The sequence below is a fragment of the Melanotaenia boesemani genome, chromosome 7, assembly GCF_017639745.1.
Source record: "Melanotaenia boesemani isolate fMelBoe1 chromosome 7, fMelBoe1.pri, whole genome shotgun sequence".
NCBI classification, from domain to species: domain Eukaryota; kingdom Metazoa; phylum Chordata; class Actinopteri; order Atheriniformes; family Melanotaeniidae; genus Melanotaenia; species Melanotaenia boesemani.
Window position 1 is genome coordinate 25,242,176 of NC_055688.1, and position 14,996 is coordinate 25,257,171.

The following is a 14,996-nucleotide window of genomic DNA, read 5'->3' on the forward strand; positions in this document are numbered from 1 at the left end:
CTTCAGCCATCACTAGCAAACAGAAAGTCAATCAAATATGGACGCGAACCTAATTATCAAATTTCTTCAAGTTACACTTCAAGTTCTTTGAGGCATTATGTAAGAAATGCATGTTGATCAATTAGATTAAGATACATTAAATGGGCAGGAAAATACACCTTATAAATTGAAAGGTTTGTTAAAGGACTGGGGACCTACACGATCAATATACAACCATTTTCATTTTAAACGTTGTTTCAGCTCGTTGGGAGCTCTGAAACTTTAAATTTGTTGCAATTACATTATCGGTTACAATCAGAAGTGGCATCAGTTTAGGTACTTCAAACAACTACAGAGGGCAAACTGAATCAAACAAACTTTAAAGATTAAAATATGGAGAAAGGGAAGACAACCTGACGGAAAAAAAAACAGGAAAATAAAACTGAGACAAACGGTGAAATAAACCTGAAACAGTTTGAAATATCTTCAAATAAAACTTAAATAAAAGTCACTTATATTAGTTATACAATATCTGAATAAATCGCAGCAATAACGAAAGCTAAATTCTAAAAGCTAAACCAATCAACTGGTTATTATTAAGAGTACGTAAATGTTAATAAAAATATTAGAACAAAATTGTTTCTGAGGGTAAAAGAGCAGAACAATGGTACTAAAATTACTTTCACTACTAAAATAAACAGGAGCCTACCTCAGGAGAAGCACAATCAATGTCAAACGCATCAGAAAAAACTGATGCACTTTTCTTCAGGGTCTGGTCAGCAGGCAGCGTGTTGTCATTGTAAGATGAAACAAACTTAAAATCACTGGTTCTAGATCCTGTTGTCAGGTAGGCGTCATAATTGTAAGTGCTGCGTAAAGTTCCTGTACCATCAACATCTGCGTAATTAGGAGGAAGATACGCGCTGGGGATGGCAACTGCTCCATCAAACAACATTCTGGGTTTTCTCCTGCGACAAAACCTCACACCCAGGATGATGATGATGAAAGTCAGAAAAAACGTGGATACAGACACCAGCGCGATGATCAAGTAAGATGTTAACTTGGAGTTCTTCTCATAAGAAATCTCCTTCAGTTCTGGCACCTCAGCCAAATTGTCAGAAATAAGCAAATACATGGAACAGGTGGCAGACAGAGAGGGCTGTCCGTTATCTTTCACTGCCACAATAAGGTTCTGTTTCATGCTGTCAGATTCTGAAATGTCCCGCTGTGTCCTGATCTCTCCGCTGTGGAGACCAATACTGAAAAGTCCAGGATCAGTGGATTTTACTATGTGATATGACAGCCAGGCGTTCTGTCCGGAGTCTGCGTCCACTGCTATCACTTTGGACACCAGAGCACCTCCGTGTGCAGCTTTTGGGACGAGCTCAGTCATGAAGGAGCTGCCCTCCGTGGTGGGGTACAATATCTGAGGAGAGTTGTCATTCACATCAGATATGAACACATTGACGGTCACGTTGCTGCTGAGTGGAGCCATCACATGGACGTTAAAACTCCTGAACTGTTCATAATCAAACGACCTAACTGCATGGATTACCCCCGTATCTCCGTTAACAGACAGATAGGAGGACACCGGAGAACCATTCACCTCACCAGGTAACAGAGAATAAATTAATGTACCGTTCTGTCTCCAGTCAGGGTCTCGAGCAGTAACGGAGCATAAAGTGGAACCAGGTTTGTTATTTTCTGTCACATATGCGCTGTAGGACTGTTCCTCAAACACAGGTGGGTTGTCGTTGATGTCAGCTACAGATAACTGAAGAGTTTTAGAGGAGGACAGAGGTGGAGAGCCCTCGTCAGTGGCAGTGATTGTAATGTTGTAATCAGACACTACTTCACGGTCCAGATGTCCTGTGGTCACCAGAGAATAATAGTTTTTAATAGACGGAGCCAATTTAAAGGGGACGCCCTGTTGAATGGAGCAGCGTACTTGACGGTTGTTCTCAGAGTCTCTGTCCTGCACGTTTATGATGCCCACCTCTGTACCAGGTGACACATTCTCTGGTATAGGGTTTGATAGTGATTTTAAATTTATCAAAGGGGCGTTGTCATTTATATCAATGATGTCAATTATCAGCGTTGCGTACGAAACTAATCCCATTCCGTCTTTTGCGCTAATCTGCATTTCATAAGATGATACTTGCTCATAATCAATTGCGCCAGCCACTTTCACCTCACCTGTTTTATGGTGTAGAGAAAACACGTCACTGTTTTCATCTAAAACGTGGTCAAATTCGTAGGTAATTTCCCCATTTAAACCCTCGTCTGCATCAGTAGCACTGACTGAGATAACAGCAGTACCCACGGGAGAATTTTCAGCCAGACTGGCTTTATACACAGTTTGGCTAAACACAGGCACATTATCATTAGCATCCACTACAGTAACATGTATGGCCACAGAACCTGATCTCCGTGGAGAGCCACCATCGAATGCTGTGAGTATCAGCACTATTTCCTTTTTGTCTTCCCTGTCTAATTCTTTGTCTAACACTAGCTCGCAGTATTTCCGTCCACCTGCTTTTGTGTCAACATTCAGTTTGAAATGATCGTTCTGTTGTAGTGAGTATCCCTGAACAGCATTTTCTCCGACGTCTCCATCGTGTGCTTCTCCCACAAGAAAGCGTGCACCTTTATCTGCTGATTCCTGTATTTCAATATTTAGCGATTCCTCCTTAAACTGTGGTGAATTGTCGTTGATGTCTTGAACGCGGATGCTGATACGGTGCAGTTCTAAAGGATTTTCAAGGACAAGTTCCTGTTTGATTACACACGTTCCCTTTTTCCCACAAAGACCTTCTCTATCGATCCTTTCTTTCACAATCAAGTCTCCGTTGAGATTAACTCCGCAACATTGTACGTTATCTTCAGCATCAAGACGGGCCTTACGAGTGGACAGTATACCCAAATCAAGTCCCAGATCCTTAACAATATTTCCAATTACAGACCCTCGTTTCATCTCCTCGGCAACAGAATAGCTCATGTCTCCATTGGTAGGGCAGGGGTATAGAAAAATAAAAACATGGCTGGAAAAAATAAGAAATGAACGGTAATCCATTGTTGCTCCGTAATAAACCAGGAATCCTTTTAAATATGTAAAGGTACAAATCCACTATCTCTTTTCATATAAGTATCCTTCAGGTTTCGCTCATACCAAGCGTGATTTTGTAGTACTTTGTCAGAATCAGGCTGTGAATCAACTAAGAGGGAAGGGTGGAGAATGATCGCCTTCTTGCGTTTGTTGGCCCACACTGACACCATGAGTAGGTCTTTGGGTATCGCAACATCAAAATTAAAACAACTACAAAAGTTTGACTGCTTTCCTTGTGGTGTAAAATAAATCAATTAAAAAGAAAAATAATCAATAAATTCCATTCATAAAAAAAAGATCAGATTTTAGATACAACACAATACCTGTGCCAGGGAGGACTAACGTTTCCCTTCTCTTGCTGTAGTAAATGTAATATAGAAATCTAGACAGACAGTGAAAGAATATTTCTCTCCATTACTGTGACTGTCAAGCAACACACACGCGAAAACACGCACACACTCCATAGCGCATTTGTTATTTTCACCTTATGCAGTTAAAATGGCATCAAGATAATTAGGATAAAATGGATTTTAAACACTTCATGTTTAGAATTACATCCACTGAAAGCGCAACTCACGATGTGACTGAGCCATCATGCACGACAAGACATACACTAAAGATTTTAATTCCTTCTGTGTGCGTGTGTGTGTGTGTGTGTGTGTGTGTGTATGTAACTTATGACGACACATTGTGTGGGTAGTGTAATACTGCATTTCATGAGAAATTGTGGAACCTAAGTACTGTGATAGCAATGAGAGCGTGAACAGTTTTCACTTCATAAATATATGGAATAAAAGTCAGTAGAACAATTGAGAAAAGTGAAGACCTTTCACATTTACTGCTCGACTAATGCAGGATTCTGATTTAACTTTTGAAGTCATTAATCCATCACCTAATTTGACGATTTACATCTAAAACAAAAGTGAATAAATACATGATAGACCCTTCCAAACCCATACAGGAACTGATTCAACATGATAAAGTATTTATTAACAAACTTGGGCCTTTTCATTAAGGCACAATGATAATCAGTCCAGCACATCAATAAGGAACGAGGCAGCTATCTCTGAGTTAAAACGAGGCTGTAAAAAAGGCTTCATGTCAGAAATAAAAATATGAAATGAAAAAACTAACATAAGCCAGACAGCACAGAATACGTGTTTTCCGACGTTCATCTCAGTGTCGTGTAACAAATTTATTTGGAAACATCAGATTTGGATGTCTCACATAGACCAGCATAAATATGAAAAAGCCAAAATAGGAAAGAACAAAGAGTAAAAGGATGTTTCTGCAAGGGCATTGAAATTGCTTTTATCAGAACTAAAGACGTGCCTACCTCAGGAAACTCGTCGGGCAGGCAAAACGCATCAGCAAAATCTGATGGGCTTTTCTTCAGGGTCTGGTCAGCAGGCAGCGTGCTGTCATTATAAGATGAAACAAACTTAAAGTCACTGGTTCTAGATCCTGTTGTCAGGTAGGCGTCATAATTGTAAGTGCTGCGTAAAGTTCCTGTGCCGTCAACATCTGCGTAATTAGGAGGAAGATACGCGCTGGGAATGGCAACTGCTCCATCAAACAACAGTCTGGGTTTTCTCCTGCGACAAAATCTCACACCCAGGATGATGATGATGAAGGTCAGAAAAAAAGTGGACACAGATACCAGCGCAATAATTAGATAATATGTTAACTTGGAGCTCTTCTCATCATGAGAAATGTCCTTCAGTTCTGGCACTTCAGCCAAGTTGTCAGAAATAAGTAAATACATGGAACAGGTGGCAGACAGAGAGGGCTGTCCGTTATCTTTCACTGCCACAATAAGGTTCTGTTTCATGCTGTCAGATTCTGAAATGTCCCGCTGTGTCCTGATCTCTCCGCTGTGGAGACCAATACTGAAAAGTCCAGGATCAGTGGATTTTACTATGTGATATGACAGCCATGCGTTCTGTCCGGAGTCTGCGTCCACTGCTATCACTTTGGACACCAGAGAGCCTCCGTGTGCAGCTTTGGGGACCAGCTCGGTCATGAAGGAGCTGCCCTCCGGGGTGGGGTACAATATCTGAGGAGAGTTGTCATTCAGATCAGATATGAACACGTTGACAGTCACATTACTGCTGAGTGGAGGAGAACCGTTGTCTCTGGCCATCACTTGGACTTTGAAGCTCCTGAACTGTTCATAATCAAACGACTTCACAGCGTGGATCACTCCTGTGTCTCCATTAACAGACAGATAGGAGGACACCGGGGCCCCATTTACCTCACCAGGTAACAGAGAATAAATCACTGTACCGTTCTGTCTCCAGTCAGGGTCTCGAGCAGTAACAGAACGTAGGGTGGAGCCAGGTTTGTTATTTTCAGTCACATGTACGCTGTAGGACTGTTCCTCAAACACAGGTGGGTTGTCGTTAATGTCAGCTACAGATAACTGAAGAGTTTTAGAGGAGGACAGAGGTGGAGAGCCCTCGTCAGTGGCAGTGATTGTAATGTTGTAATCAGATATTACTTCACGGTCAAGGTGTCCTGTGGTCACCAGAGAATAATAGTTTTTAATAGAAGGAACCATTTTAAAAGGAACGCCCTGTTGAATATAACAGCGGACCTGACCGTTATTCTCAGAGTCTCTGTCCTGCACGTTTACGATTCCAACCTCTGTACCAGGTGGCACATTCTCTGGTATAGGGTTTGATAATGATTTTAAAATTATCAAAGGGGCGTTGTCATTTATATCAGTGATTTCAATAATTAATTTGGCCTCTGAGGAGAGACCGTAAGTATCTTTAGCCTCAATCATCAACTCATATTTCGACCCTTCTTCATAATCAATGTCACCGTTGACAATTATTGAACCAGATTTCTGATCAAGCGAAAAAAGCTTTCGTGATTTGTCGGGAAGTCGACTAAATTCATAGGTGACCTCACCATTGATACCCTCGTCTGCGTCTAATGCACTCACTGTTATCACTGGAGTGTTCAAAGGTGAGTTTTCCTGTAACTTTGCTGTATACACAGCCTCGTCAAAGATAGGGGCGTTATCGTTGGCATCGAGCACAACAACATGTATGACGACAGTCCCGGATCTCTGAGGAGTACCACCATCTAAAGCTGTTAGCAGCAATTTTAGCTCTTGCTGCTCTTCTCGGTCTAACTCTTTATTCAAAACCAGCTCACCATATTTATTGCCAGCATTTGTTGTCTGAATATTGAATACGAAATTCGTATTTTGTTGCAAAATGTAGTTTTGAACTGAGTTCTGGCCTACATCTGCATCATGTGCTGCATTGATTCGATATCTTGCTCCTTTGTCAGCTGACTCGGTAATTTCCAGTTTTACAATATCTTTTTGGAAGACTGGTGGATTGTCGTTTACGTCTTCCACCTGCAGGGACAGCCGGTGTAACTCCAGAGGATTCTCCAACAACAGATCGAATTTTAAAACACACGTAGGCTTCTCTCCGCAGTGCTCCTCTCTGTCTATTCTTGTCGCAACAAATAAATCGCCACTTCGCAGATTAATTTCACAATACTTTTTGTCGCTCTTTTCCATATCAACACGAGCTTTACGAGCGGACAGTGTTCCCAGCTCCAAACCGAGATCCTTGGCGATATTTCCAATAAAAGATCCATGTTTCAGTTCCTCTTGTACAGAATAGCTCAGGTCTCCATCTGCGTAGTGTAGCACAACAAAGACAATGAAAAAGCCATAAAGAACACACAGTCCACGTCCCATCTTCAAGCGAAATGAACACTGAAAATGCCAATTTACCGTCTTTCAAGAGTCATTCACGTTATTTGCCCTCTAAGCAATCAACGACAGATTTTCGAGACTACAGTATAAAGAGCGGTGCATCCCAATAAAGGATGTTGTGCGGAACTAACTGAGCATTTAATTCTTTGGTTAGTCTATAGTGACACCGTGAGCACAAACAGTAAATAACATTCCGAGAGAAAAGACAGTTTTCTTGAAATATTGTCAGATCGTTCGTCATTAATGTTTTAGATTGAATAAATGATTTTTGCACGCTGTCATATCTGTTATTGTTATATTTCCCCTTGGGGTTGATAAATGTTTTCTATTTATTTAATATAGCCTGTGAATCTTTCAGTTTAAATGGCTTGAACTTGCCTGTGCACTTTGTAAAACCTAAAATAGTGGCAATTTTCAAAAATATGATCGTAGCACCAGTGATTAATGCTCATTACAGGCTACGTTTGAACTGAAAACCTGCATCCACACTTCAGTTCACATCTCTCTCTCTCTCTCTCTCTCTCTCGCGCGCGCGCTAACTCACCCACAACGAATGTACTGAAAGTAAAAACAAGATTCTACTCTGGACTTTATCGGAAGGTGGAGGCCTACACTATATCAATTCTGTAGAACCTTGTAAATCAAAACTAACGTGTCAGTCTGCCGTGAGCGTAAATTGGTTAAAATGTTGCTTTTGTTTTATTATTTCAAATTATGTATTTGCATATTTGTAATTCCAATGTAAAGATAAAAAATAAGATCAAAGTACCTACAAATTAAATTATTCAGTAGCAGATTTATTATTATTATTATTATTATTAGTAGTAGTAGTAGTAGTAGTAGTTTTTTTAAATTTACATATACATTTTACTGAACCAATAATATGACCCCTTTTATCGTTATCATTATTCATTTGTTATTTAGAGAATGGGGAAACAGAGCCCAGACAAAAAAAAAAACATCAATTTACATTAAAACGTGACATATTTGAAAAACAGTGCCTGCTCATGAAAAGTCTGCATCAGCACCAAGGACAGAGGTAATGAGGACGAACATAAGCTCATTCCAAGACACGGAAGAGATTTTGATGACAAAGGTAACCAAGGTATTGGCTATAACAACACACTAAACAGAGAGAAAAGTCTATGAAAACTGAGAATATGACAGAAGAACTCCGTTCAAGGAATGGTAACTTATCTTACTAATTCACAAGAACAAATATAAATGGAATAGAATAGCTTTTAACCATATATGATTTGAGATGGATTAACATCGAATTAAATACATGTGTGTCAAAAGTATATATGTAAATAATAATATGAAATGTAACGTAATAGTAAATATTTACAAAGAACATTTTTGATATCCTACCTCAGGAAAAGAATCATTAATCGGAAACACATCAGCAAAGTCTGTTGGACTTTTCTTCAGGGTCTGGTCAGCAGGCAGCGTGTTGTCATTGTAAGATGAAACAAACTTAAAATCACTGGTTCTGGATCCTGTTGTCAGGTAGGCGTCATAATTGTAAGTGCTGCGTAAAGTTCCTGTGCCGTCAACATCTGCGTAATTAGGAGGAAGATACGCGCTGGGGATGGCAACTGCTCCATCAAACAACATTCTGGGTTTTCTCCTGCGACAAAATCTCACACCCAGGATGATGATGATGAAGGTCAGAAAAAACGTAGACACAGACACCAGCGCGATGATCAAGTAAGATGTTAACTTGGAGTTCTTCTCATCAAATGAAATATCCTTCAGTTCCGGCACCTCAGCCAAGTTATCAGAAATAAGTAAATACATGGAACAGGTGGCAGACAGAGAGGGCTGTCCGTTATCTTTCACTGCCACAATAAGGTTCTGTTTCATGCTGTCAGATTCTGAAATGTCCCGCTGTGTCCTGATCTCTCCGCTGTGGAGACCAATACTGAAAAGTCCAGGATCAGTGGATTTTACTATGTGATATGACAGCCATGCGTTCTGTCCGGAGTCTGCGTCCACTGCTATCACTTTGGACACCAGAGAGCCTCCGTGTGCAGCTTTGGGGACCAGCTCGGTCATAAAGGAGCTGCCCTCGGGAGTGGGGTACAATATCTGGGGAGAGTTGTCATTCAGATCAGATATGAACACATTGACCGTCACGTTGCTGCTGAGTGGAGGAGAACCGTTGTCTCTGGCCATCACCTGGACTTTGAAGCTCCTGAACTGTTCAAAATCAAACGACCTAACTGCATGGATTACCCCCGTGTCTCCGTTAACAGACAGATAGGTGGACACCGGAGAACCATTCACCTCACCAGGTAATAGAGAATAAATCACTGTACCGTTCTGTCTCCAGTCAGGGTCTCGAGCAGTAACAAAACATAAAGTGGAACCAGGTTTGTTATTTTCTGTCACATATGAGCTGTAGGACTGTTCCTCAAACACAGGTGGGTTGTCGTTGATGTCAGCTACAAATAACTGAACAGTTTTAGAGGAGGACAGAGGTGGAGAGCCCTCGTCAGTGGCAGTGATTGTAATGTTGTAATCTGACACTAGTTCACGGTCCAGTTGTCCTGTGGTCACCAGAGAATAATAGTTTTTAATTGACGGAACCAATTTGAAGGGGGCGCCCTGTTGAATGGAGCAGCGTACTTGACGGTTGTTCTCAGAGTCTCTGTCCTGCACGTTTATGATGCCCACCTCTGTACCAGGTGACACATTCTCTGGTATAGGGTTTGATAGTGATTTTAAATTTATCAAAGGGGCGTTGTCATTTATATCAATGATGTCAATTATCAGCGTTGCGTACGAAACTAATCCCATTCCGTCTTTTGCGCTAATCTGCATTTCATAAGATGATACTTGCTCATAATCAATTGCGCCAGCCACTTTCACCTCACCTGTTTTATGGTGTAGAGAAAACACGTCACTGTTTTCATCTGAAACGTGGTCAAATTCGTAGGTAATTTCCCCATTTAAACCCTCGTCTGCATCAGTAGCACTAACTGAGATAACAGCAGTACCCACGGGTGAATTTTCAGCCAGACTTGCTTTATACACAGTTTGGCTAAACACAGGCACATTATCATTAGCATCAACTACAGTAACATGTATGGCCACAGAACCTGATCTCCGTGGAGAGCCACCATCGAATGCTGTGAGCATCAGCACTATTTCCTTTTTGTCTTCCCTGTCTAATTCTTTGTCTAACACTAGCTCGCAGTATTTTCGTCCACCTGCTTTTGTGTCAACATTCAGTTTGAAATGATCGTTTTGTTGTAGTGAGTATCCCTGAACACCATTTTCTCCGACGTCTCCATCGTGCGCTTCTCCCACAAGAAAGCGTGCACCTTTATCTGCTGATTCACGTATTTCAATATGAAGCGATTCCTCCTTAAACTGTGGTGAATTGTCGTTGATATCTTGAACGCGGATGCTGATACGATGCAGCTCTAAAGGATTTTCTAGGACGAGTTCCTGTTTAAGAACACACGATGCCCTTTTCCCACAAAGACTTTCTCTGTCGATCCTTTCTTTAACAATCAAGTCTCCGGTATTAAGGTTAACTCCGCAGCATTGAACGTTGTTACCTTCAGCATCAATGCGGGCCTTACGAGTGGACAGTATACCCAAATCAAGTCCCAGATTCTTAGCAATATTTCCAATTACAGATCCTCGTTTCATCTCCTCCGGAACAGAGAAGCTCACGTCCCCATTGACATGGCAGAGAGACAGAAAAATATATACAAGGATGGGAATAATAACAAATGAACGGTAATCCATTTTTGCTGTCAGACAGATCAAGTACGCTTGAAAGTTTGTAAAAGTGATTTAAATCAGCGATCTCCTTAGATATGGGACCTCTTCAGATGCTGTCCACACCAAGAATCATTTTGCAAACCGCAGTAAAATGGCAGAATCAGGCTCTGAATCTAGTAACAGAGAAAGGTCTCTTATAGCGTTTGTTGGTCCACACTGACACCATGAGTAGGTGTTTGGGTATCGCAACGTCAACATCAGAGTATCTACAACAACTGAATTGGGTTCTCATTACGATAAATGGGACGGTGCTGTTAACGTTAGTCAAATAAATAAACAGTTTAGTAAGCATAAAATAAAATACAGTTTAATAAAAATGAAAAAATAAGTTCGGTTTTAGACACAGCACAGCGGCTAAAACGTGGAGGACTGATTTCACGTATCCTCAATCTTCCCCATAATCTTACATTGCTAAATGAGATAAGGACATCTAAAATAATCGCTGGAATAATGTTTCCTCCCCAACTAATATTAAACATGCAGCACACTCACACACAGGCGTAAAGATACACATATTGCCAATAGCAGGTTTTGTCTTAATACACATGCTCCAATTTTCACCTCATCTGGTTAAGATGGGATAATGAACCGATATGGAGTTTAACGACTTCATTATTAGAGTTGTTCCAATCGAAATGTGTGATTACTAGAATATGCGATACTGTATGCAGTAATACAATTATGTTTTTTTTTTCATGATGAGTAAAACTTTTCTTTTTTAATTTATGCCTAAATATTGCATGGGGAGTGCATTGATTATACTGCCCTTCATGATGAACTGCAAAAGTGGTGTGTGAAAAAACTGAGAGAATGAATAGATTCCTTGTAAGAAACAGTGAGAAATCGATAGAAACTATGACGACAAAAAGCCATAAATAGAAGACTTGTGGCAATGGTTTATCTTTTAAGAAAAGGAAACTGAAAATGTTCAGCCAGTGCAGAATGATGAATGAATCTTTCAAAATCCTTCGTATATCGACTAATTTTGCAATACCACAAAAACAACAACAACAATAATAATAAAAATTATACAATAAGAGGTCAAAAATGATGAAGCCGAAATGATTAATCTTCAGCCTTCACAAGCAAACAGAAAGTCAATCAAATACATCAATAAGGATGGACGGTAGCACCTCTGGGTTAGACTTCATATCAACCTATATACCACGTTTCCTTCTTCAAGTTACACTTCATTATAAAAAGAATACAAAACACATCAAGTTCTTTGAGGGATTGTGTAAGAAATGCATGTTCAGTTAGATTAAGATACATTAAATGGGGAGGAAAATTCAACATATAAATTGCAAGGTTTGTTAAAGGACTGGGGACCTACACGATCAAAATACAACCATTTTCATTTTAAACATTGTTTCAGGGAAACCCCGTTCGTTGTGAGCTCTTGAACTTGGTTGCAATTACATTATCGGTTACAAACAGAAGTGGTATCAGTTTAAGTACTTCAAACAACTACTGAGGGTAAACTGGATCATACAAACTTTAAGGATTAATATATGGAAAAATGTAAGAAAAACTGGGGGAAACAAACAGGAAAATAAAACTCTAAGACAACGATGAGATAGAAATGAAACAGTTTGAAATATCTTCACATAAAACTTAAGTGAAAGTCATTTTAAGGTATATTTGTTAGATAACATCAGAATAAATCGCACCAATAACGAAAGCTAAATTCTAAAAGCTAAACCAGTCAACCTTTTCTTATTCATGGGTAAGGAAATGTAAAATAAAACATTTGAAAGAAAGGTTTGTCTGGGGCTGAAAGAGCAGAAAAATGTCACTTAAATGGCTTTTCATAAATTAAATAGGCGCCTACCTCAGGAGAAGTAGAATCACTGTCAAACGCATCAGCAAAATCCGTTGGGCTTTTCTTTAGGGTCTGGTCAGCAGGCAGCGTGTTGTCATTGTAAGATGAAACAAACTTAAAGTCACTGGTTCTAGATCCTGTTGTCAGGTAGGCGTCATAATTGTAAGTGCTGCGTAAAGTTCCTGTGCCGTCAACATCTGCGTAATTAGGAGGAAGATACGCGCTGGGGATGGCTACTGCTCCATCAAACAACAGTCTGGGTTTTCTCCTGCGACAAAACCTCACACCCAAGATGATGATGATGAAGGTCAGAAAAAATGTGGACACAGACACCAGAGCGATTATCAAGTAAGATGTTAACTTGGAATTCTTTTCATCATGAGAAATGTCCTTCAGTTCTGGCACCTCAGCCAAATTATCAGAAATAAGTAAATACATGGAACAGGTGGCAGACAGAGAGGGCTGTCCGTTATCTTTCACTGCCACAATAAGGTTCTGTTTCATGCTGTCAGATTCTGAAATGTCCCGCTGTGTCCTGATCTCTCCGCTGTGGAGACCAATACTGAAAAGTCCAGGATCAGTGGATTTTACTATGTGATAGGACAGCCATGCGTTCTGCCCAGAGTCTGCGTCCACTGCTATCACTTTGGACACCAGAGAGCCTCCGTGTGCAGCTTTGGGAACCAGCTCGGTCATAAAGGAGCTGCCCTCCGTGGTGGGGTACAATATCTGAGGAGAGTTGTCATTCACATCAGATATGAACACATTGACAGTCACGTTGCTGCTGAGTGGAGGAGAACCGTTGTCTCTGGCCATCACCTGGACTTTAAAGCTCCTGAACTGTTCAAAATCAAACGACCTCACAGCGTGGATCACCCCCGTGTCTCCATTGACAGACAAGTAGGAGGACACCTGTGCACCGTTCACCTCACCAGGTAACAAAGAATAAATCACTGTACCGTTCTGTCTCCAGTCAGGGTCTCGAGCAGTAACGGAACATAAAGTGGAACCAGGTTTGTTATTTTCTGTCACATATGCGCTGTATGACTGTTCCTCAAATACAGGTGGGTTGTCGTTGATGTCAGCTACGGATAACTGAACAGTTTTAGAGGAGGACAGAGGTGGAGAGCCCTCGTCAGTGGCAGTGATTGTAATGTTGTAATCAGACACTAGTTCCCGGTCCAGTTGTTCTGTGGTCACCAGAGAATAATAGTTTTTAATAGATGGAATCAATTTAAAGGGGACGCCCTGTTGAATGGAGCAGCGTACTTGACGGTTGTTCTCAGAGTCTCTGTCCTGCACGTTTATGATGCCCACCTCTGTACCAGGTGACACATTCTCTGGTATAGGGTTAGATAGTGATTTTAAATTTATCAAAGGGGCGTTGTCATTTATATCAATGATGTCAATAATCAGCGTTGCGTATGAAACTAATCCCATTCCGTCTTTTGCGCTAATTTGCATTTCATAAGATGATACTTTCTCATAATCAATTGCGCCAGCCACTTTCACCTCACCTGTTTTGTAGTGTAGGGAAAATACGTCACTGTTTTTAAATGAAACATGGTCAAATTCGTAGGTAATTTCCCCATTTAAACCCTCGTCTGCATCAGTAGCACTGACTGAGATAACAGCAGTACCCACGGGGGAATTTTCAGCCAGACTTGCTTTATACACAGTTTGGCTAAACACAGGCACATTATCATTAGCATCCACTACAGTAACATGTATGGCCACAGAACCTGATTTTCGTGGAGAGCCACCATCGAATGCTGTGAGTATCAGCACTATTTCCTTTTTGTCTTCCCTGTCTAATTCTTTGTCTAACACTAGCTCGCAGTATTTCCGTCCACCTGCTTTTGTGTCAACATTCAGTTTGAAATGATCGTTTTGTTGTAGTGAGTAGCCCTGAACAGCATTTTCTCCGACGTCTTCATCGTGTGCTTCTCCCACAAGAAAGCGTGCACCTTTAACTGCTGATTCCTGTATTTCAATATTTAGCGATTCCTCCTTAAACTGTGGTGAATTGTCGTTGATGTCTTGAACGCGGATGCTGATACGGTGCAGTTCTAAAGGATTTTCAAGGACAAGTTCCTGTTTGATTACACACGTTCCCTTTTTCCCACAAAGACCTTCTCTATCGATCCTTTCTTTCACAATCAAGTCTCCGTTGAGATTAACTCCGCAACATTGTACGTTATCTTCAGCATCAATACGGGCCTTACGAGTGGACAGTATACCCAAATCAAGTCCCAGATCCTTAACAATATTTCCAATTACAGACCCTCGTTCCATCTCCTCGGGAACAGAATAGCTCATGTCTCCATTGGTAGGGCAGGGGTATAGAAAAATAAAAACATGGCTGGAAAAAATAAGAAATGAACGGTAATCCATTGTTGCTCCGTAATAAACCAGGAATCCTTTTAAATATGTAAAGGTACAAATCCACTATCTCTTTTCATATAAGTATTCTTCAGGTTTCGCTCATACCAAGCGTGATTTTGTAGTACTTTGTCAGAATCAGGCTGTGAATCAACTAAGAGGGAAGG

At 40.7% G+C, this 14,996-nt stretch overlaps 1 protein-coding gene across 9 annotated transcripts in view; it reads right to left on the reverse strand.

The window, feature by feature from the left end:
- Positions 1-14,996, reverse strand: part of LOC121642654 (protocadherin gamma-C5-like) — a 324,465-nt gene that overhangs the window by 277,962 nt on the left and 31,507 nt on the right. Inside the window, exon 1 of one of the 9 annotated variants that reach the window (XM_041989454.1) lies at positions 12,457-14,885. The exons of 4 other annotated variants lie outside the window; for them this stretch is intronic. In XM_041989454.1, coding sequence (XP_041845388.1) covers positions 12,457-14,841 — 2,385 coding nt within the window. In that variant the 5' untranslated portion in view covers positions 14,842-14,885. Of the gene's footprint in view, positions 1-688; positions 3,153-4,421; positions 6,901-8,198; positions 10,694-12,456; positions 14,886-14,996 lie in introns of those variants that run through there. 4 more of the 9 variants (XM_041989447.1, XM_041989448.1, XM_041989467.1 and 1 more) reach the window with 4 other exon arrangements.